General features: G+C 35.5%; 1 protein-coding gene across 1 annotated transcript in view; it reads right to left on the bottom strand.

Moving 5' to 3' along the window:
* Positions 1-2,160: 2,160 nt before the first annotated feature.
* Positions 2,161-25,957, bottom strand: part of LOC145669186 (uncharacterized) — a 446,794-nt gene continuing 422,997 nt past the window's right edge. Inside the window, exon 7 of the mRNA XM_081737512.1 lies at positions 2,161-2,544. Coding sequence (XP_081593638.1) covers positions 2,474-2,544 — 71 coding nt within the window. The 3' untranslated portion in view covers positions 2,161-2,473. The remainder of the gene's footprint in view (positions 2,545-25,957) is intronic.

The following is a 25,957-nucleotide window of genomic DNA, read 5'->3' as shown; positions in this document are numbered from 1 at the left end:
TCTCAGCTATATGGCAGACAGTCACTCACCGTTCTACTAAAATCACGGCACGCACTCTTGTAATCATTTCTGATGTGGTCACGTTGCAGCGGCTCATCTTTACAGGTCAGTCAACCACATTTAAAATTCACGGCATCATCTCTTCACTAGGTCATATGTAAGGCTAGAGTCTCCAAGAGTTCCCACCATATCTGCATGTCCTTCGGTGTTAGATTTTTCTTGAGTCAATATTTTATCACTGCTCGGACCTCTGATATTTCCATTTCTTCAAATATGGCTACACTTCTTACTGATCACCAGCCTGTAACAAAAAAAGAGAAATTGTTGTAAGGTCTTGAAACTTTGTGGATATTAGTCTAAAATATGCTCAATATTATGTATAAAATTACAAGTCTTTACTATCACTGGAAATTGGTCAGGAGTGAGCATGCTGAACCACCATCGTATATTTCCTAATGTAATTCTTGTTTTCTTTAATTAACAATTAGTGCAAGGTATTCAGTGACTTAATTTTGATTTTTGATTACCCTTAATAATTGCGGCAAATGACCTGCCGATAAGGGCAGAATACCTATGATGATGATGATGATTAATAATTGTGTATTTTACGTCAATTCTTTATGTTTATAAAAAATAGCATTTACATTAACAGCGGACTTCCACAATATGTCTTTAATTTATGTTCAATGTGGATGTTCTTCAATTCATTTTCGGCTGTTGTAAACACTAATTCCACTGGCAGATTTAACATTCCGCAAATTTAGTGAATTTTTGGACTAAGGTCATTGAACACTTATTGTAGCTTGTGTAGTTTGTCAATTAGATTTATTCTGAAAGCTAGTTTAAATTTTTGTTGGCATCAAAGTGTGAATTTGTGAAATAATTTTCAATTGACGATTCAACTCCAAGTGAAGGCAATGTTTCCAGACCCAGTGTTTGAAGTAATGTAAAATATCCTCAGAAAACATTTATTGAGATTCTGTTTAGGTCCTTGATAAGACTGTGAATCTTAATGCAATAAAATATAAATAAATATTTCCATTAATTTTATGTTTTTCTTGAGATGTTGATGAGAAGTTGTTGTTTCATCTGTAATCTAGGATGTCCTTATGTAAGCTAAGTTTAGGTTTTTTGGGTCTGATGAAAAAGAACTCAAAAACATTTCTTTCTGTCTTGTTGGAATAAGGGTATGAAAGCGTGGTGCGTTCTATGTTATGGCCTGTATCTTGCAGATGATTTGAGAAACCGGAAGTGGGAGGGGTCTCCCTTTCTTGATACATTCTTTAACCTTGGTTGAAATGTTCCTTTTGTCATACCAATATAGGATTCATTACATTCACACGAAATATTGTAGATCCTTGAAACCAATTCACCTTTAAAATTACTTTTGTATGTTGATGAGAAACTTTCGAAAGTGGTACCAGATTTTACGAGAAACTAATTCCAAAGGCATTGCCTATTTTCTTTAACCTTTCAGAAATGCTTTGCCAGAGGGATAAGAAAAAAATTTTTTGTCAACTTTCGTTTTTTTTAATAATAATAATAATAATAATAATAATAATAATAATAATAATAATAATAATAATAATAATAATAATAATAATAATATCCCCATGCTCAACTTTTCCATTTTCTAGTCATTTTTCTTTCTTATTCAAAAAGTGTTTCGATCTTCTCATTGAGTTCTGTTCGTTTTGTAGAATACCTGAAGACTCTCAAAAGAAGTTTTTTTTTCCAAATAATCTCTTTGATGGGGTGCGAATGTGCCGATTCTTTGTGAAAAAATAAATAAATAAATGAAATCTGAGTTTTTTTTTTTTTTCATAGACCGAAGTGAAGAATTTGTTGTGCTTCCTATAAATGTGGATGTCCAGAAAATTAATGCTGTTTTCTGAATTTTCTTCTGTGATGCATTTTATACTATTGTGAATGCCCTTGAATTCTTTGATTAGGTCTGAGAAAGTGTTCTTATCTTTGTAGATCAAAACATTCTCAACATACACTATCTACCAAAAAGTCACCGGTCAGTCTGCTAGGACATCGCCGTAAGGAATCCAGAGCAACTTGCACGACGCCAGTCATTTGTTTAAGTGCAGAACGCACTATCAGTGATTGTACGTCATGTGAGGAGTCAATTTGACTGAGAATGGCGCACAGGCAAGAACTTAGTGCATTCGATAGGGGAGTCATCATCGGTTTTCATATTGCGGGTGCGTTAGTGCCCAATTACGCCACCCAAAATCAACGGTGGGTTGATGTAATTCTGAAATGGAAACGTCACGAAGTCATCAGTGTTCCTAAACGGCCCGGACGACCCAAGAAATTGACGAACAGGGACCGGAAATTGCTGAAACGAGTGGTATCCAGTAGTCGCCGTCAAACTGCATCTGCCATCCAGCCGGAGTTTCACACTGCATCGGACACATCAGTTTCACTGAACTTCTTGCACTTCCATGGTAGAGCAGGTGCCCGATCACCACACACATCTCTCCAACGAACAAAGCCAGGCGGTTGGCATGGTGGAAGGCTTATCGAAATTGGACCCTAGAAAAGTAAGAATCCGGTGACACAGTAATAAAAGTGGCGCTGCTGACCTTCCCAGAGAGGAAGAAAATATTCAATTAAAATATTAAACATGGAGGCACAAAGTGAGTCACTTTTCACATGAATACGTGCCCTATAGCTTCTATAAATACGTGGGTCAGTCAGAAAGTTAGTTGCACTCTTTCGTAAATATTTTCAGTCAAAGGCTATTTTGATAAAATTGTGTATCAACACTGCAGACATGTAGCTGTTTCGTGTGACATAGCGGCTTTCACGAGGCAAGTGGAGGTGTTCTGATAATCAGTCGTAAACATGTCTCGACAGCTGCAAGTGGCGTCCAAATTGGAAATGCATGCAGTGATTCGTTTTTGTGGACGAAAAGGTGTAGCTGCACTGAAATTTATCAGCATTTAAAAGTCGACGGCCAAGTAAATTGTCCAAAGGCATTGTGCAAGACCACATGCAACACAACAAACGTGAGAACTTCTGACAAAGTTTAGGTGGGAAGTGTGGGATCACCGTCCTTACAGCCCAGACCATTCACCGTGTGATTTCCAGTGTTTGGTTCCATGAAAGCCGAAGTTTCAAAATTACGATACCACTCGGATGACGAGGTGAAAGCTACAGTCCAAGAATAGTTACCGGGCATTGGATAGGATTTCTTTGCAGAAGATAGAGAAAAACTTGCACTACACCTCGACAAATACTTAAACAACAGAGGTAATTACGTTGAAACGTAGACTGTGAAAGGAACTTTACGATGCAAATAAAGTTATTGTAAAATTTCTATCCAGTTTTAATTTCTGAAGTAGTACAATTAACTTTTTGACTGACCCTAGTAGATAGTCTACTTGATATTTTATAACCACAAATCCGCGATTTCTGTTATATCTGTCCATGTTGAATCTTGATATGTCCTTCTATTTTTAGTTTTCAATTGACAACTATGAAACTCACCATAGAGAATCTTACAAGTATACATTTCCCTTATTTGATTGACTTGTTGGAATTTAATGTCTTCAGTACCAAGGCTGTAGGTGACTGGGAGTTACCTCTTGAAGTAAAATCCGAGCCATTCCTCCGATTTATATGTGAGACTTCGTAACCTGAGCAGGGTACAAACCCGGGACTGTGTGCATTAGCTATTTGGAAACAGGAAAAAAAAAAAAAAAAAAACGCCACGTTTGAATATAGAGAGGAAAACAACTGGCAGTCTTTCACTGAGTTCAGGGCTAGACAGTCTTATAGGTTCTAGAGCATATCATCCGAGTGTACCAAAAATCATGTGACTAGGCTCACTAACATTCTGCATGTAGGGTGGAATTTGCGATGGATAATAAACGTTTTCAAAATAGTGATTTTACTGTAAAGGGGAAAACAAAATTTTAGATTACTTTTTCCGATGTTGTTAATATGTGTTTAGTGTTGAAGTAGTTGTGATATTGATGTAAAAGCTAGAATAACTGTATAATAATTGATTGAGGTTTATTATCAGAAATAGTAGCTGCCAGAAGAAATGGAAGCATGAATAAATATAGTGGAGATAACGTGAGGTTTTCTATTAGTTGATGGAGTTGTCCTGTTAACACATGAGAATTGTACAGTAGCAGCTGGCATTTAGGTTATTAAGACACTAGAAGAGTAATCACAATATTAAGACCAGAGACTCCATCTTAAGCCTCGTGTATTATCTAATAAAAGTATCGATAAATTCCCTATAAAAAATTTACTAATGATCAAGACACTTTGGCTAGACCAGTTTCACACAAAAGGTATAATAACAATAATGCTGAACTATTGTAGATTTTTTATCAACACCTGAACGCAGAATAAAGGCATCCGAATGATAGAGGAAAAAAAGAAAAGAAAAGAAAGAAATTGTATGACGAAGAGAAACATTGAATCTAGAATGTAACATATTCATATTAAAGACTCTAAGAAAAGAATCAGGCGGTTTCAGAACTATCATAACACCTAAGTGAATCTTAATATTCCATTAAACAAACCAACATTTTGCACAAAATTTCTTTGTTTATAGAGAGACGTAAACGTTTATAGAAAAGAAAATTCATCAGAACCAAGGACTCAAATTAAATTTAGATAAAGGTAGTATAGACAAGCAATGGGATAAACAAAAAGGAATAGATTCGGTATATATTAATATGCAGTATAGAATGCAAGTCGGAAGCAAGTCTCAGTCTTCCGAGAAGTAAATTAGTTTGTAAAAGAGTCAAAGTATTGTACACTCGTACACTCGCACAGTCATGAGACCTATGGTGGCCTATGGGGCAGAGATATGGGTTTACACAAGGAAATACGAAATGAGCTTGAAAACATTCTAATGAAAATATATAAATCTGTGAGGTGGCGCATAAGATACAATGAGGAGTTAGATATATTAAAAAAAAGGAGGGGATATTGTAAGGCAAATAAAGATTAAAAGAGTTGAAAATGAAATGAAATGAAATCTGTAAGTTTTACGTCCCACGGTTATGCCGGTTAGGCTAAAGGAGACGGTGATAATGAGAGATGAGTGAAATGGTGGAATGAAGAAAGTGGGAGGAAACGGGAGTACCCCGAGAAAACCCACGAGCACGGTGTTTGTCCACCACAAAGTTCACTTGGCGGGGGCTGGGATCGAACCCGGGACCCCAAGCACCAGAGGTGAACGCTCTACCACTGAGCCACCGTGCCCCCCTTAAAAGAGTTGAGTCACTGGGTGACCTGCAAAGACAAATCAATGCCAAAAAGAATATACTGTGTGCGAAAAAAGTCCCGAAACAGTATATCTCACGAAATATACAGATCAGCAAAACAAACAAAAACACGTGTTAATTGTTTTGAAAAAAAACTATCCAAGGATACCAAACGCAACCTCCTGTCCCCACCCCTTTCGGAGGTACCGGGAGGTAACTTTAAAATTTTAAGTGGGAACCCCCATTTCCTATTGCACATTTGGATTCTTCAGAAAAAGAGACATTCAGAGAAAAAGAGCGATTTGACCCAGAATTGAAAACAGTGCCTTCACAGATAGCGCTTAAATCGACACACAAAACAGGGAGGTACCAAAACGTTATGGAAATGGGAATTGTAAGACCTGTACTCTGTGACCATACTGTTAGCGTACTGAACTGCGGAGTCAGAGGTCCTGAGTTCGATTACCACTCACAGTAACATTTTTATGTGTATTTTTTGTACCCAAATAATGAATTCGTTTATTTTAACTGCGATAAAAATAATGTATTTGTTCATAATTTATTAATTTGCAAGGTTTATTTTTGTTGTAAATAATTCTATGAACTCTAATGCTAATAACACTATTACTAAGAACCACCTCATAAAGCTAGTTTGCAAAACATTTATCGAAATTTGTATTGTATGTAACTTGAATAAAATACTACCGGTACTTGAAGTTAAAACATATGGACTTATTATTTAGGGGAATAACAAAAGAAAAAAAGGTTACCTTGAGCTGATATTGAACTGATGATCTCTGACTCCGCAGTCCAGGACGCTAACCGTATGACCACAGAGAACAGGACTAACAATTGGCATTTTCATAACGTTTTGGTACCCCCTTTTTAGTGTGTCGATTCAATCGCCATCCATGAAGGCACTGTTTTCAATTCTGGATCAAAACAGTACCCTTTTTTCTGGAGAATCCAAGTGTGCAATAAGAAATAAGGTTTCCCATTTAAAATTTTGAAGTTATCCTCCGTATCCCCGAAAGGAGTGGGAATAGGGGTTGCGTTTGGTATCATTGGATAGTTTTTCAAAACTATTTAACACGTGTTTTTGTTTGTTTTGTTGATCTGTATATTTCGCGAGATAATGTACCGTTCCGAGACTTTTTCCGCACCCTGTATATAGTTGTATCGAGTTTTGGGGTAATTATCTACTTTTAAAACTGTTACTAAATTCCACTTGGTGTAGTTGAACACTTGCTTTTAGCTAATATTAAATGAAACACCAGATATAGTAGGAAAATTAACAGTGGGCTGAAGAAACTACAATAAGAGAAAATAAACGCTTGACGCCTCCCCCTCTTACTAACAGATAAAACAGGATTCGCTCAGTTCAGTAAGAGAAGTACTTCTCTTACCTTTCAGAAATAAAAATAAAAATAGTTTTCTATTGAGCTGTTGTTCCTATACAGGGTGCGGCACGTAAAACCGGTCCGTCGTAATATCATGGTATATTGCAATTTTGGCGACAATTAAATTACTTTCAGTTTCCTACCAAGAGATGGCGTGTCGAGCCGGGATCAAGACACGTAACCTGCAGGTGCACATGTAAAGCAGCTGCAGCCGCAGCCAGTGAAACGTGTCCAAACCGGCTGGGAAGTAAGCCTCGTTGTGTGAAGTCGGGTGAGTGTGTGATAATGCCGTACTCAATAACCGAGCGTCTTGCCATTGTTGAAGCGTTCATTCGTGCTGGACCTTTTGCGAAAACAAAGAATTTGTTTCACGAGAAATTTCCAGAACTGTGTGTACAAGCAAAAAGCACCATACAGGACTTGATTGAAAAATTGCGGTGTACAGGATTTGTTCAAAATACTTCCAGGAACAGAACACATCTACTAAATACGGAGGATACTTTCAGGGTGGAGGACACTTTCAGCGCCTACTGTGAAGGTGAGTAATTATATTCAAAACATTACATTCCATTTTATGTGTTGAATTTGTTTAATCATTGATTACGTTTATCTTATTAAGGTTTTACGTGCCACGATCTGATGTGTTTCGAAGACGAATGGTAAGCTGGAAAACATATTTCTGAGGTGTTTGGTGAGATGCAGTGAATATTAAAATGAACGATGGCACAATTTCAGTAATTTCGCGGTGTTCAGTGCTCCTTTGCATTATACTAGAAAACGCTACTGCACATGCTACGGGAGCTATGATCATTTCTCTTAGGATCAATGATGCTGTTCAACTGTTAATAAAATAATAGTGAGATGAATTGGTAGGAGGAATGAATTGTGGAGTATGAATGCTTCCTTCCTAGAGGTCAAAAAATGTTTTATCTGTAAAACTAAGTGTTGTCAAGTAAATGGTGCTTTTTCAAATGATATAAACAAAACGACAAACAAATTATTTCGGTATATACACAATTTGCAAAATAGCTCAGATAAAGGGTGATGTTTACCAACAAACCCGTTGAATTTTTAGAAGTTGTTTTACGTATCTTGCCTTATTACTTATTTTCTGGGGTGAAAAGTGAATCTGAATCAGATCAAAAACTAGCATATGTTCAAATAATAATCGTATATACTGTGGGTGTGATACCTGCTGGGGCCAATTGCCTCTGACACAAACCCGAGCAGTGGTTCGAATTCTGCTTTAAACAGTAAATAATGTCTCATATAGCCTCGATGTTGAAAACACATTCAACTCAACCAAACAATAATCATGTTAATAATAATAATAATACAAATCACAATAAAGTAATTTACTATTAACTGTACTGTTTCGGTGTTGCCTGACACCTTCCTCAGCAGCCTGGGCAACTCACGCGCAATTCAGCTCATTTCTTAGAATTTTGTCTTGCACTATTTCGTATGACAGCAGACTGTAGGCAGGTTATACGAAATTTTCTAACAAAAAAAGAGCATCAACATCATCAGCCAAAATTAAGAAAATTGAAATTTCAGAGTTTAAAAGATTGGTTGGACACAATGGAATGCTGGTACATAAAACCAGATAAAGAAGTTACGTTTACTGATTTAGACAGATAGGATTACACAAAAATTAAGAACAACTACATTATTTTAGTTCCTATTCTTTCAATGAAATTCACGGAAAGTCAATAACTTATTGGATGAATCGTAGGTCATAGACGAAAAACTAGCTAAGAGTCTAAAAACACATCCTCCATTTCTGCTACTAATCTTTGGTTTACCGAAAGTGCATAAAGAAGGCGTCCCTATATGATTCATAGTTCCTGATAGGAACTTTATAACTTCCATTTATAGAAAAGTGAAGTGGTTATCCAATTATAGGCCTATTTTTAAACACGGAAGAAATCAAATATATTATAAATAACAGTGTTGAAGTTAAAACAGGAAGTTGCTCATTAGTCAATGTCAGTGGTTGAAAATGAACGACGATGGACGTCGTGCACGGGTATAATTCCACTCCGGTCAATCTTGCTATCGAATGCACTCAGAAATGGCTCTAAATCAATCCAATTCAATGATTTAGGAATAAGGAAAATTGTAAACATTTTGGAGCCTTGCCTCACCACTAGCAATAACACTCACTGAAAAAAAAAAAAAAAAAAAGCCAGGAAGGAATCGTCCAAGTCAACTGTGATTCAGTAAATTTTTAACGCTATGGAAGATGTGCAGATGATTAGAGATTCAAAAATCAGGAACAACACGAACAACACAGTGCAAGAAAGTCGAGAAACACATAATACCTTGTCGCCGCATTAGACGGAATTACCAGCATTTGACAGCGTACGAAATGCGCCATCACGAGTCCGGTTGGGTATTTCGTGCGATTGAAAATCATGTGTAACATTCTGTTGTAACTGTGGCCCGATGTTGGAGCTAGTGGATGCATAAAAACAACAAGCATGACATGAAGGTTCTGGTCGATCACCACCGATCACAACACGGGAGAATTGTCGCATTGTGTGTGAAGCATTACGTAACCCTGTCATGACTGCCATCCAAACAAAATAATAAACTCTGTAGAACACCTTATGTCCCCTGCGTAGTTTTCCAATAACATCAGTGCATAAGCGAAAGCGTATGGAGTGGCGTCGCACTCGGGTAGCATGGAATCCTTATGAATGATAGGATCGTGTTGAGTGACGAGTCTCGATTTTGCAGCAAAATTATTGCATAAAGTTGTCGGTAAGTTTTGAAAAGTTGTAGTCTGTACACTTTTTTTTTTTTTTTTTTTTTTTTTTTTTTTTTTTTTTTTTATAAATGGACTCATTCAGGAGTATATCAAGCAAATTGTGAATGTTGGGAATATTATATTAGAATGATAAAAAGAAACATAGAAACAGAGTTAAAGGAACACATTAGAGACGCATGAAATTAAGATACTGCTGTGACAGATATCTCGAAACGTCCGTATTTAGACACAATAATGGATAGTTCAAAAGTGTTACATAGATCGTCATCTCACATTGAAAGAACTGTGTATGAATGACTTTTCATCAGAACAAGGATTCGAAGTTTGAATCTGGACAAGGGGAGCTTTCAGTGGGATTTCAATATGAAAGTAATAGTGTTTATTACTCACATGAAGTTCAATATTCACATGCAGATGAAGTGAAAGAGAAAAATATCTATATTAGGCATTTCGTAAGCCAAACATACTCCTCAGAAACCAGAAAAAGGTTTAGTAACACAAATCAAAATACCAAAGCTTGAACAACATACAACGAAACCTCGCAACACAAATAATTGAAAGAAATTTTTCATAGTAACAACACTTTTGAAAGGCGATTTTATTGCAAGAAATTTACATGACCACACTAACAAGTTTTTTTGTTTTTTTTTAACTTTTTTAATATTATATTTGATTTGATTTTTTTATACCGTGCACACGAAATATTGCAAAGTATAATTCTTAGTTTTACAAGTTAGAAAAGTTTTTTTTAGGTTTTAAGTTTTAAGTTTTTAATTTAAACAAGTTAGAAAAGTGTACGTAAGTTGCAGAGATCTATTGAGAAAGGTGTCATCGAGCGCCGAAACAGTACAGTTAACACATTTCAGTCGGGGCGCTTTTTTGAAAAATTTTATCCCTCAGTTCGGTGGTTCCTATCATGTTTTTCTACAGGCTATTATTTTTTTAACTCACTGATTTCATTTGAGTTTAAAATTTCTAATTGAAGTCTGATTTTCATGGGGTTTGTGGAAAATTATCAAAGATGAATGGGAGATTTATGGTACTATGTTTATTGTTTTAAATTCATCGGGGTAATATCAACCACGTCTCAAGAAAAACAGCAAATATTCGCAAGTGTAACACAATGGAATGAGGTTTTGCATTTTTAGAGCAAAATTGCAGAATACAAAGTAAGTATTAGTGAGAATAGAAAGTAAATGTTAGTGATAATACCCATAAATCACATGTTGAATAGCTATAGCCTTTTTTTTTTTTTTTTTGACAAACGACGAATATATTTCTTGGGCGACCTAACGAGTCGATAGCTGACATATTCCACAACACCCACCTGCAGAGTTCGATGCATCCCTGTCTCACTCCAAAGCGATTCTGTTTCTTCCAATTTATTCACTAGCGACCATATTATGTTTCTCGTTGGGCCAGAACGTCAGACAAATTTGTTTCTAAATGCCCTTTGCGTAGCAACAACAGATTCCATTCTCCAAAAACTTATAACGATAAACTCATGTTGCTCCAAATAGTACACTATTCTCACTGTATCCTGATCATACTCACATAGTAGCACAGAACTGTACAGCACAATTCCCAATACAACGACCCAGCTTCCTGTTTCTTATTGACCTTGGCGATGTTGCCATCTAACGAAGAAAACTCAAATCTCCACACCGAAATGCATCTCATTCAGATTGTAAGGTACACTGGCGAATATTTTCTGTTTTTCTTGAGGAGTGGCCGATATTAGCGCGGATGAATTTAAACTAGTAAATATAGTTCCATAAATTTCCCATCCATCTTTGATCATTTGCCACAAACCGCATGAAAATCGGACTTCAGTTAGAAATTCTAGATCCAAATAAAAGCCGTAAGTTTAAAAAAAAATCACCCTGTAGAAAAACATGATAGGAAGCACCGAACTGAAGGATAAAATTTACAACAAACTGTTTTGGCGTATCATGACGCCTTTCTGAGTAGATCTCTACAACTCACATACACTTTTCTCACTTGTTAGAATTTTACTTTCTAATATTTAGTGTGCACGGTATAAAAATCACCCTTTATTTTTGTAATAAACTATTTAGAAAATTTTGAGTAATTTAATATTTATTTTATAAAAGATATACAACAGAATATACTATATGCAAGCCATTTATATACTTCAATCACTCCAACCCAATAATAGAGAGGAAAGGAAACGAATTAAGAAAATAGAATATCTTATGCGCGGTAATTGCATTACGTTGAAGGAATTTTATCATTTCTGAAAAGTAAAAGAATTCTGAAGTTCAACATTTGATTAAGAGTTTCAAGAAATTCTTTGATTTATTCAGATCGCATTTAGAAGACCCAAAGAATAGATGGCGAGAAGTGTAATAGAAGTTTTTAGTTTATGTTGCACTTATTAGCTAAATATGATACCACAATCTTACAAACGAACAGTTTACCTGAGGATCATATTATATCAGTGCATCCCAGTTCCAAGTCATTCAATATCAGATCATCTGTTGCCTGCTTCAAACCTAGAAGGTAGTTGGTACACAATATTGATACTAAAACTTTTGCTTAGCTTAACAGCTTTTTTTTTTTTTTTTTTTTTTTTTTTTTTTTTGTGTGTGTGTGTGTGTGTGTATGTGTGTGTGTGTGAGAGATCCGGATTGAATTCGCAGTGGAAGCTCAATGAATTCTAATCTTAAAGTAAACTGTACGTTCAGCACTCTAAGCAAACAAACAAATAAAAAACTTGTGAAAGGAAGATAATATAACTATTGTTATTCATTATAAATGTTTCAAAAGAGTAAGAGAAATTTTAAAAATGACTTAGTAGATTTGAGTTAAAAAAAATATATATACATTTTGCAAATTTATGTAAAAGATTTGCACATGTTCTATAGCAACTGCGATTTTATTTAAAATCGCAACTGTAGTGTTATAATATTTTGAAAAGTTGCATTTGGACGTAAATATATCCTGAGACTAGTGATATAATAAAATTCCAATGATGAGTGGTGTGTAGAAATTGAGGAATTAGCTGTATCTGTCCACTGTATAGCGCATAATTATATCTCATCATCAACGGTAGAGGAAGAAGTGAAAGAGAAATATTAAACAACTTTCCAAGCTTTGCACATGTTCTTCGGTCATAGTATCAAGAATTGTAATGCTTTCATCTTTGGCAAGTAAAAAATAAAATGTAAGTTTTAAATGGCTCAACTGTTCCAGATTTACTAACAAGCTATTACTTTTACAATGTGAAAGTGTAAGTATGAAATGAACTGCCGTATATCTTATCTTGTACTTTTTTTAATATAAATTACAAACATTCATGAAAAATAAAAATAAACTAAAAATACAGATGATAAAACCTTCTCATTTTCATATTTCCCTTGCTATTTTCATCATTTTATTTATTTTCGATACTTTCGTTTGCTCTCCTGCACTCCTACTTGTCCCACTATCTTCCTTCACCAAAGTGCATCTACGATAACACTACCACATGATCTTGCATTTCAATATGGCGTCCATCAGAATACCTCTCAGCTATTTGTCTGTTCTTTATGTCTTGCTTTTCTCTCAACTTCTTCCCCATATGGTGGAGTAATTAAGCGAAAAATCTCTAATTCAGATTTCAGTGTTGTGATCATGTTTCCACTATTTTCTGATAAATAATTTTTTATGCAAAACGTGACATACATAAAAGTAGTACTAAATTTATATTTCATAAACGGAAGCAGATGCACTAAAACGGATAATGTTGTATTGAAGCACCATTCTTGCTCTAATGCATGAAGTTTAAACTCGCCCAACCTTAGTAGTTCCGAATAGGGTGTCACTTCGTCAACATGTATAATCACGCTGTGTCAGAAAATGGATTGTGTGAAAGTGAAACAAAGGCTTTTTTTTTTTGTGAAAGTTGAAAAGTTCTCAACTAAAACATTCGAACTGATGATCGGAACGTGTGATGACGTTTGTGTGTCCATAGTACAAGTTTTTCAGTAGCGTAAACGTTTATCTGAATGGAAAGAAAGTCTTCAAGGCAATATTTTTTTTAGGTAAACCACGATCTTCAGTTACTGACACAAACATCAACAGGTATGCGAGATAATAATAATAATAATAATAATAATAATAATAATAATAATAATAATAATAATAATAATAATAATAATAATAATAAAAAGATGCAATGGCTGAACTAATTGAACTTGGACAGGGAATTTGTTTGGAGAATTATCACAAAAGAATTAAACAGGGGGAAAATCTGTTTCAAGGTTATGCCGAAAAATATCCCGCAGGAACAAAGACAGCGCTTGAAGAATTGTGTGCGGTTATGTTACAATACATCGAAAAGAATCTAGGCTTGCTGGAATCTGTAATACCTTCGACTAAACATATATAATTTTCCTATAGCCTAGAGACTAAGCAGTAATCCATGGAGTAGAAATGTCCTGCTTTCACAAGATCGATAAAACCACACATTTACGCTCAAAACTTCAGGCAATGCTGCTTGTGTTGTTTGTGGAATTGTAATAGTTGAGTGGCTCTACTGGAGAAATAGTCAATCAGCACTTCAGCGCTCAGATTTTGACCCCCGTCGCAAAAAAAAAAAAAAAAAAAAAAAAAAAAAAAAAAGAAGAGGCCTCAACTGTGGAAAAATGAATGAATTCTGCACCAGGACAACGCACCAGCCAATAAGGTCCTGTATGTCTCCAATAAAATTATTCCTCATACTCACTGGATCTCTCAATACATGGCTTTTTCCTCTTTTCCCTAGACTAAAGTCTTAAGATCAAGGGAACTCGTTTTGCCTTAATCGAAGAGATTGGGTTTCCTCAGGATTCTCCCATTTCCTCCACATTCAGCCATTCAATTTTATTACTCATTCATCTTACTTAGCCTAAAGGGCATAAGCGTGGGACGTAAAACTAGAAAATTTATTTTATTTCATTTTCAGAAGACGCAGACCTCCTAATTTAACTCTCAGAAAATGACTTCTGGTATTGTTCCCAACGGGGCAACAGCATATGCACCTAACCTTTTAATTTGTTCCACGGTCTCCTAAGAGTTCTCAGACCACCAATCGGGATTGTTATACGTTTCAGTAAATTAGCAGAATGCCCGTTCTTCCCACTGCAAGAATAAGATTTATTGAAAATGTTTGAAAGGTAATATAAACTTTTCCTTTTTTAAGATACTTGTTGAATTCAGGGTGTCTATCGGTCACGAAAGTCTTTTAACAAAAGAGACACTGACCAAAGCTTAAAACCCACTTTATTTTAAATTATAATTTGTAACTGTTTCGGATATCTAGCATATCCTTCTTCAGACACTATCGAAAATAAATGAAAGAAAGAGGTCAGTGTCTCTTTTGTTAAAATAATTAATCCAAAGCCATGAATAGTCTTACTATCACGAAAGTCATGAAAAAGTCACGAAATTTAGCTTTCAGGTCACGATTTTTTTTATCTGTACAAATATAAGAACAGACTGGAAAATTTTGTTCTATAAAACGTCAAAATCCACTACCAAAAATGCTTGTGGTCGGCTTTAGACGCTACCAAATGGCAAGCAAAGCACGGTTTTATCGCATGCATGAAAATTCGGCCTAATTCGCACCCAAATTCGCTCTGGAAAATGTTACGAAATTTTACGATTTGGTAAAGAAAAGGTCACGAAAAAGTCACGAAATTTCATTTTGGAATTTTAGTAGACACCCTGTTGAAGCAAATTTGATTTCACCGAAGTTATGTAAACTCTCACAGAATTGTCCCTAATAACATTTTATAACAGGAATAGGGCTAATCGTTTTCTCACAATCCAAACATATGGATTTATCCAATTCATGCAAATCGTTAGGCAAAATCCTTTAGAAATTCAAAATACGAAATTACGAGGGCTACAAAGAAATAAGTAGCAACATATAAATGGTTCGTGAACCTTGTATTGTACAATCATGAGACTTCTACAGGCCTTCAACGTAATCCTTTGCAGCATGTTTCACCCATTGCTAGATGTGGGAAAGTAGCAGAATACCAGCAGCGTTGCCCTCTTGGTGGATGTCTGCAACAAAGCGCCCTATAGCTCGAAATATGTCATCTCTGGTGAGAAAACGCATCCCTCGCAGTGGTTCTTTCATTATAGGGAACAGATGAAAGTCACATGGACTCATGTCGGGTAGGTGCTCTAGAACCTCCCACCCCCATCATGCAAACACGTTCCTCACAGCAACTGCGTTGTGACAGCAGGTGTTTTAATGTAAAACAATGAGTGGATCCCTTATGTAGTTGGGTCGTTCCTGCGCAGTGCAGGACGAAGATGTTGTTCCAGAAATCTGTGGTAGTACATTGCATTTACGGTCTGGTTCGGAGGAACTGCATGCCGTAATATGACACTACGTATTACTATCCACTTCTGCCACTATCAGCATCACCTTCAGATTCCCCGGCTCCTGACGCAGCTTCTTGGTTTGGGAAAATGATGGCGCTATTTATTTGATTGGCGCTTAAGTTCTGGCTCATAAGAGCATACCCATGTTTTGTCAAGTGCGGTGATCCTGTCCAGAAACACGCCACCTTCCCGCCTGTAACATGCCAAATTATCACCGGCGAGAGCGTATTTATGACATTTTTGAACATCTGTTAGGTGATGCGGTACCCACTGGTATGCAATTTTTCGGCAACCAAGGACATTGAGCAACATATTCAACACTGTAGTGTGGGATGTTCCTCCCTCGTTAGCTAATTCCCTGGCAGTCCACCTCCTGTCCATATACAGCAAAAATTGAATCAATTCAATAACTCGATTGTCGACCCCATGTCGACCTCCACCTGGTTTCTGTTGCACACTATCACGTCCTGCACGAAACGTTGTAACCCAATGCGCCACAGTCCGATACGGCAGTGCTTCATTACCGCATGCTTCAGGTAGCCCAAAGTGAGATTCCTTGGCGTTTTTTCCACGAGTCACTTCGATCTTTATCAATGCATATTGTTCTACCTTGGAAAACAGCCCTTTTAGAGCGCTGATTTGACAACCTACATTCAGCACACTCCACTACTATCACTGCAGCACCTACACTAGCACCGCCATCCGAGTTGTATAGCTCCACCCACCCTCTACATGTGTTGCTAACAGCAGCTCGAACAAAAGTCCCCGTGCGGGGAGAAAAACAGTGTTGCTTCTTTCCAGAACTCATAGAATATTATAGAAATTCCCCTTTTTATCGTTTAGAAGAGGAATTTTCGAAAACACTGAAGCACGTGTTCGCTTACTTGTAATGACGAGTTTATATACCGAGTTTCATCTCTCTAGCTAAAAGGGTTTGTGAGATGCATATCCTTGATAAAAAATTTCTCTCCTTAGGATATTATTTCACTTAAAGCGAAATTACAAAACTTCATGTCGATCCACATGCTATGTTCAAAAATTCACGTTTCAGGTTTCAAATAGTACAGTTGCTTGTCGTGACAAAAGACATAATTACAATATCGATTTCACTTTTATATATTGACAGTGACTTTATAAGCACACTTAAATATTCATTCTCATTATTCTCTATGGAGGCACAGTTGCTCAGTGGTAGAGTGCTCCTGGGGTCCCTCGTTCGATCCCCAGCCAAATAAGTTTATGGTGGACAACACCGTCTCCGTGGGTTTTCTCCTTAACTCCCGTATCCTCTCACTTTCTCATTCTACTAATTATTTCGTCATCATTCACTTGCCTTAATCATCCATCTAAAATATTTTACTATTTTTTTTCAATATTCAAGGTTAGCCTAAATAATTCATCAGGTTTCAAACCACATTTTGTTTACAAGTATACGACGTACAACGACGGGTTATACATGAAGATACGTGCACTCACTAAGTTTCTGGTACATTCTATAAATGTTCAATGTGTGCGTCCTTCGTCACCCAGTACTTACCCAAACCGTAATCCTGATCCCAGCCCCCGCCAAGTGAACTTTGTGGTGGACAAACACCGTGTGCGTGGTTTTTCTCGGGGTTCTCCCGTTTCCTTCCACTTTCTTCATTCCACCATTTCATTCATTACTCATCATCACCGTCTCCTTTAGCCTAACCGGCATAACCGTGGGAAGTAAAACTCAAAGATTTCATTTCATTTTCCAAACCGTAATCCAGTTCTTTCATACGATTACTAATATGTTTTCGTTTATGTCCGTCACAGCAGAAGTCCTGTAGTTAATGCAGCGTTGTTGACATTGGGAGTACATAAACTTTCTTCTTAATATAACCTCACAGAAAGAAATCACATGGCGTGAGATGTGGCGACGTGGGTTCCCTTGCAGGAACGGCCCTAGGCAATTTGCCGCCCCTTGCAATGACATCATTTGCCGTTCCCTCTTTCTCCAGAAAGAATAAATCTTAAAAAGACACAATTTTAAGTAAGCTACTCCATCATGAACAACGAAGGGAAGGGAAAGTGCACTCACACTCAGAAAGGCCTAAACACTACAAATACAATCTCATTGTGTTTGTTTTTTCTCTAACCAATAATCGATTATGTTAGACATAAAGCAAACACACCTGCAGAGAAAATAGAATTCAATATCGAGCTTCAATCTCAATATATCAATTTGCAATTCCAGTGTAACTAGCTCTTTTATCTTTATTTCTTGATTTTCCTTCTACATTTGTTTAAAATTAAAAAAAAAAACTTTTTTCCACCTTCAATGATATGAAAATTATTTGTCATAAAGGCAAAACTAGTTTTCATATCAATACTGTGATAACTAACTAAATAGAACAGGTGTTCGCTACTGTTCGAGAATTGTGTTCTTGTATTTGATAACAACCAAGCAATTCATGTTGGAATTTGTCTGACCATTTGCTTTAGCACTATCCATGTGACCTCAAAATAATGCAACCCAAACATGATATATGAATGTACTATTCAAATTGGTCTACCATCATTATTAAGCTTGTTTCCAACAAGAGAGATTTATTTTGAATAATATAGTTATGACAGGTTTTGCTGCTCTTCGAAAGTTAATGCCACGTGTAAATGCACATGCATGTATGGTAGAGCTCGGCCCAGCGGCCTTGATTGAACCTAATGAATCATTTAGGCTAACTCTGTATGATTTCCAAAAGAAATCTATGAAATTATGGAAAAGAATAATACAATGTAAAATTCCCTTACCAAAGGTAAACCCTTTCTTCCTTCGCCTTTCCTTTTTGGAGCTCCGAATACGCGGAGTTGTCTAGACAGTTACGTTCACTTTTCTAGGACGTCATTCGATTGACAGCGCTCTTGTCATCCAATGTGAAGAAATAAAATCGTTTGTTCGTTCATTTTGAGCTCTCTCGAGGTTTCTTCTTCCTTGGCGTAGAAAATTTATCCACATCGCCAATATGTTTTAATTGAAGCCTTAGAAGTTAATGTTGAAACGTTTCTTCTTGATTTTTAGAATCTGATGGAGTTTAAAGTTGTTATTTTTATTTACTATTGAAGCTAGATAAGTTGGTTTATATAATAGATTTTTTTTCTTATATAATCATTTATTGACACATCTTTGTTGTTGATAATGCATATTTCTTAATATTTGGCCATCTTATTTCTATTTTTTAAAACATAAATGCGATCAGAATTGTTGTTAAATTTTCGTGTTGAGATGAAAATTATATGGTTCAATCTCCCAATATCGTCTTCGCACCAACACATATTTGTATCCCTCTTGTTTATAAGATTAAAATTAACGGAAATAAAATCATAGTATCAATCTATCTCATACGCCAACAATCTCTATTTTTTTAAGTAGGCCTATACATTTTAGATTCATTGCCAAAGAAACTCATCATTGTTGTGCTTGCTAAAGAATCTTATCATTGTTTTGTTACATATCATGGGCCGGTCCTAGGCAATTTGCCGCTCCGTGCAATTGGATCATTTGCCGTACCCTTTCTCCAGAAAGAACGATTTTAAATATGCTATGCCATCATGAACAAGAAAGATGAGGAAAATAGTACTCGCACTAAGAAAGACTTAAACGCTACAAATGCAATCTCGTTGTATCTGTTTTCTTCTTTAAATAATAATCTGTTTTTTAGTAAAAGATAAACCAAACATACCTGCAGAGCAATGATGGTAATCCTTTCTATAGAATTCAAGATCGAGCTTCACTCTCAATATATCAATTTGCAATTTCAGTGCAACTACCTCTTTTATCTTTATTTCATGATTTTCCTTCTAAATCTGTTTTAAAAAAAATAAGAAAAACTCGTTTCTATCTGCAATGAGAAGGAGCTTGTTTGTGACAAGGACAAGGCTAGTTTTAGTATCAAAACTGTGATAACTAACTAAATGGAACAGGTGTTCGCTACTATTATAGAATTGGGTTCTTGTATTTGACAACAAACAAGTATTTCATGCTGGGATTTGTTTGATCATTTATTTTAACACTGTCCATGTGACCTTAAACTAATGTGATATAAACATGATTTGTGGACTAACTATAAAATCGGTGCTAAATGTCAAAATGGAAATGTTGAGTAAAAAGCACAGATTTTACTTCAGAGCTAAAGCACACAGGTCCACGCGCATTCTTCTAGCGATTATTGGAACTACTTCTCCAGTGAATACTAGATAGCCCGATTTTAACTGAGCAATGTTAGGCACATAGCCTACATTTTGACATTAAACTGAACTTTTCATTTTTGGCACTTAGCACAGATATCATTTTCAGTCTACGTTTATGAATGTGGTATTCGAATAGAGAACAATTTAATAAATTTAGCTATCATCATCATGAAGTCTGTTCCCGACAAGAAATATTTATTTTAAATAATATAGTTACAACAGATGTTGTCGCCCCTCACAACTTGCTGTCCCGTGCAAATGCACATCTTGCACATATAGTGTTGTAAATAGAAAAAAAAAAAAAAACGTTCGCATTTTTTCAGAAATGTACATTTTTTTACAAAAAAAAAAAATTGCCTCTCGTTTTCTTCTAAATTTCGTTTTCTTTTTCAAATAGTCATTTGTAATGTATCTTGCGTCATTTAAGTCTGAAGTATTTTTATGTAGGTGTAATTACCATAAAATGCAACATAAATTAAATACTAGATATTGATACGGTACAAATATTTTACAATTTATATGAATAGCGTACCTACTAATAATTCGGGTTTCTGTGGTGTTTCACCAATATCAACCAAGAAATAAAAGTATAAATGAACATTTGCTTTTTTCGTGAAAGTAGGCCTTTAATACGTACGAAAATAATATCACAAACAGTATAAAATGCAAATAACTTGTCAAAAGGTAAAAACTAATACTAATTTGCCTACTAATGTTTTTCTGAATATCATATATAAATAATTTGTCGACTAGATATATGATATGCATTGCCGGCTCTACCATATGTGCAACACGCGCATTTGCACGGGGCTGCAATATCTGTCATAAGTATTTTATTTAAAATAAATATTTCTTGTTGGAAACAGACTTTATGATCATGGTAGTTAAATTTACTAAGCTGACCTTCTATTTAAATACTACATTCATAAATCATGTATAGGTCGCATTAGTTTAAGGTAACATGAACATCACTAAAGCAAATGGTCAAACAAATCCCAGCATGAATTGCTTGATTGTTGTCAAATACAAGGACTCAATTCTCGAACGTCCGTCCCCTTTGGTTAGTTATTAGAGTTCTGATATAAAAGCTTCTTTTGTCTTTGTCGCAATTAAGATCGTTATCATTGAAGGTGGAAACAACTTTTTTTTAAAGAAAAATAACAGATGTAGAAGGAAAATCAAGAAATAAAGATAAAAGAGCTAGTTGCACTGGATTATTGCAAACTGATATAATGAGATTGAAGCTCAATAATAAATTCTATAAAAAGGATTACCTTTTTAATCCACTCCTGTATGGATACTAATTAAGATATCGGGATATTTTTTTTTTTTTTTTACCAAATATGGTTGGACCCTAGTTTACCATTTTAGTTTCTTTTTCTTCTGTGTATCGAATTTCCTTCTCAAATTTCACCCCAGTCAAAAATTCGAGAATTTTCGAATTTTCTTTATTACTTTTCCCCTGTAGCTTCATTGTAGAGAGACCTCCTTAAGACTTGTCAGGTAGATACGTCGGATGGATACCTAATAGTTGACATCAATTGGACGAGCCTGCGCGCAGTGTTGCCAACTACGGAAACTAAAATATCCTTAAATTTTGGCAAAAAATTCGAAATTTTTGTTATAAATCCGTACCTATACGTCCGAGTGCAAGCCAACTTACGCCAGTCGAACATTTGTCCTTACTGAACAAACTCGGGTATATATCGTTACAGTGGGGTAATTAGGGGACGCACGAAAAATTCGGATTTAGGTTCTAACTCTTAATTTTCCCGAACTTTTCTGTTTATCAAATATATTTTTGATTATTAGAAGCTTTATTTCTAAAATATCGCCATGATACTTGTAGGACATATTAGTAATATACCACTGTTTATTTTAAGATAGTTTTCGTCTGTATGGTAACAATGTTGCCAGCTACGGAAACTTTTAATTCCAGATTTTAGGGGAAAATTTTGGAAACATTAGATGTTTTGTCTATTATATCCCTCTTGTTGACTACATCGGAACAAACGTACCAGTATCTGAAAGTCTTGTCTTTGCCCTTCATAACGCACTATAGAAAGTTTCAATAGGATAATTAGGGGAAGTACAGTTGAAGTTTACAGCTGACCTTGTTCTCTAAGTGGAAAAATAACTGTGATTTTTTTTTTAGGTAGAATGAAATATTTTTAATGACCTGCTTACTTTATTAGATATCGTCACAATACTTGTAGGATATATTAGAAGGATACCAAAGCTTATTTTAAGATAGTTCGTGTGTGTCTGCTAGCACTGTTGTCAGCTACAGAAAATTTTAATTTCCGATTTTAGGGGGAAACTTTGGAAAAAAATCCCTTTTTGTCTCTATTATTTCCGTCTTGTTGGCTACATTCGAACAAACGTACCACTATATGAAAGCCTCGTCCTTAGCCTACACAGAGCACCATAAAAAGTTTCGGTAGAATAATTAGGGAAAGTACAGTTGAGGTTTATAATAAACTATGTTCTGTAAATGGTAAGATAATTGTGAATTTCTGGGGTAGATATCGCCATGATACTTGTAGGATATATTCTTGGGGTACTAAGGGTTACTTGCAAATAGTTTACGTCTGTTTGATGGCAGTGTTTCCAGCCAAAACAATTAAGTCCCGATTTTAGGTGAAAAATTCGGTAAATTTCCCTTTTCCCCTCTATTATTTCCCTCTTGCTCGCTACGTTGGAACAAATGTACCACTATCTGAAAGCCTTCTCTTTAGCCTACAGAACGATCCATAAAAAGTTTCAATAGATAATTAGAGAAGCTGTAGCCCCGATATATCTGTTTATTTTTGCTTCTGAGGTGTAAAAAGTGTCAAAATTTCATGTGTATGGAAACAGATAATTTGTTCTTTCTCTCTCTCTTTGAATGGAAACCAGCGACTTCAGGTTTTCACTGTACCTTGCCTACGCACCAAAGATTTTTTAGGTGACTTGGACCCATATGGCAAGAGTGGTGCTAGGTACAAAAAGTCTTGAAATTCGGTTAGGGATTTTTTGTAAATTTTCACCCCTACATTTCCCTCGGTAATTTCCCACCCGCTGGCAACACTGCAATGTAACTTACACCAAACAATAGCCACATTCCTTTTCTAAGAAACAAGAAACAAGATTATTCCTTTTCTAAGAAACAGATTTAACTATATCAATCGGGTAAATGGTCTTTGAGCAATACGTCACTAACTGACAATGTAGGAAAACGCCAAAAAAGACCTGGGTCCGAAAGGAATAATCACTATTTTGCTCGTATAGGTACAATTAAACAAACGATTTGTAAGTTACGAGGGCTTCGACTAAATTTCTATTGATTATTTCAATAATCTTCAACATAAATCAATAAATAATAGTTGCCAGGAAAAAAAAAAAACGACATTTGAAAACAAACATGAGAAAGAACGATGTTTTTTATTCAGAAAAAACTTCACAGAAAAAAAAACGTTTTTTTACAACACTAAATATGGTAGAGCCGGCTCTGCATATAACTGGGGTAATAACATATTAGATGGGAATGATAAATAGACTAATATATACTTGAATCTACTTATTGCTTAGCAGTAAACTATAACAATAAGCAATAATCATTATGTACCAAGGTCTCTTCTTCGCAACTGCTCTGTATCCTTGGTATTCCTCTTCCTGGTTTTCCTGCTGCCTTTCCTTCTATCAACACGGTGATCCAATCGGAGTGCCAAATGAAATGGCCAAGCATGCTGTTTCTTTTTCCTATTATCTTCATGATCTGTCGTCCTTCATTAGCTTCCTTTAGTAAGTCTTCGTTCCTTTTCCTTTTCGGTCCCTGATATGCTCAGCATTCCGCGCCAACCCCACATTTTAAATGCTTCCAGCTTGGATATTTCAGCTTTTCCCAGTGTCCACGTCTCTGATCCGTAAAGCGCCACGTTCCATACCAGAGTCTTAATAAATCGTTTTCGAACGTCCGACGACACATTTCTTGATGTTAGCAGTCCTCTTTCCCTATTGTATGCTTGATTAGCCTGCGCTATTCTGGAAACTAGTCTTTTTCACTTCTTCCGTCCGAGGATATTAGACTTCCTAAATAGGGGAACCTCTTAACGTCTTCGATTTTCCCTCCCTCTAGCCATGCGTTTGTCTCTTCCTTTCGAATAATTAGACACCATAAAAATAAACATGGACAGGATATTTTTTACCTTTATTTGAAGTTAAACTTCCCATGTAAGGGAAAGAGCTTAAAAATATACAGCGATCTTTATGTATATATTCGAAATCTTTTTTATATTTCATAATTTTAAATCTATAATCTCCGCGAACGTCGTCTTACAGTTTTCAGTTCTGTTCCTATTTATTATTATTATTATTATTATTATTATTATTATTATTATTATTATTATTATTATTATTATTATTATTATTATTATTATTATTACATAATAACGTAGTACATTATGTCTGTAAGGAAAGTAGATGTTACAAAAGAATATGATGGATTGTATAGTAACATCTCCATGAGGGCATGAATTAATGAATTATTATTAAGGTTTCCGATCTTGTACCTTATTAATATTTCATTTGTTTTGGCATTAATCAATGAAAGCAATTCAATAATAGGACTGAATAGTTAATGTCCTTTAATCTTAATTCATTTTGCAAGATTTAGTCTACAGTTATATGCTACAGAATAGAGAATGCATTTCAACTGGAAATCGAACATGAAACTACATGCACCGAAAACAACTTAAGAGTCGAAATACAAAGAAACACACATACAAAAACTATAAATGAAATATATGTAATATTCTTTTGTGACTTCTATTTTATTTAGTGTTTAGTTAATGTATGTTTTATTTTTAGGAAAACTGCAGAGGTGACTGCAGTACATTTTTAACTCGCCTAAGCCGGTCCCAAGCCCGGTTGCAAAAGCAGGAGGGAAAATGTACGGCCAACTTCACTTGGAGAAAGATTCGACGGCACCTGGAGTCAAATTTTACGAAGAGGACTACGACTGTGTAAGTTGAGCCTAAAATCAGTAAAGGTATAACAAATTAAAATATACATAATAAAATTGTTATTTACGTTGACTGCGTAGTTATTTTAAATACTCAGCCATGTTTCGTCCTTATACTAACATGATAATGTCTACAAAATAGTGTGATAACGGATAATACATAATTTGCGTATAAAGAGAACTACGTATTCAAGATAAATGACGATTTTATTGTTTAATATTATGAAAGGTATGCTCGTTTTAAGTAGCTTTTACTTACAGATTTCCTCTTGTTTCGCGAGCCTTTACACTATTGAAACTTATATATTTAAAATATGAATCCTTCAGTCGAGAATCGAACCCAGAACACTGTAATTTGCGAAATCAACTTCTATTTACTATATAGGTAGACAGGGTTATATGTGAAATTTACTAACGAATTGGAGTTTTGAGTTTTAGGACCTTAACCTAAAATTACAGTTTAATTCAGTATTAAAAATAATATCGTCAATTTGATGTTACGTTTTAGACTATTCCGTCTGTTTGTCTCTTGAGGCAAGGAAAACAAAGTAATCTATTTGATAAGAAAAGTGGCTCACCTTGTGCCTCTGTTTTTATTACTTTAATTGAACATTTTATTTTTCTCAGGGAACATCAGCACCATTTTTATCATTGTATAACCGATCCTTACGTTTACGACGTTCGTTTAGCATGCTCCGCCCCTGACATAGAAGGAACCCCCGTAGGAAAACCAAACCACAGTTATTTTTCGACCCTGCAACATGAGCACTCTTTTCCAATCGGCTTTCCAGGGCTTCAGTTCCAGCGGAAAAAAAACTTTTGATTGGTCCTGCAACCATTTATTCACAATATCCATAACCTATGAATCACTGGCAAAATGTTTTCCATAAAGATGTTTCTTCATGTTGGGGAACAGGTGGAAGTCACTAGGGGTCAGGTCTGGAGAATA

This window comes from Thermobia domestica, chromosome 13 (genome assembly GCF_964235325.1).
Source record: "Thermobia domestica chromosome 13, izTheDome1.hap1.1, whole genome shotgun sequence".
Lineage (NCBI taxonomy): Eukaryota > Metazoa > Arthropoda > Insecta > Zygentoma > Lepismatidae > Thermobia > Thermobia domestica.
Note: the sequence above shows the minus strand (reverse complement) of the source record. Positions and strands in the feature narration are given on the sequence as shown.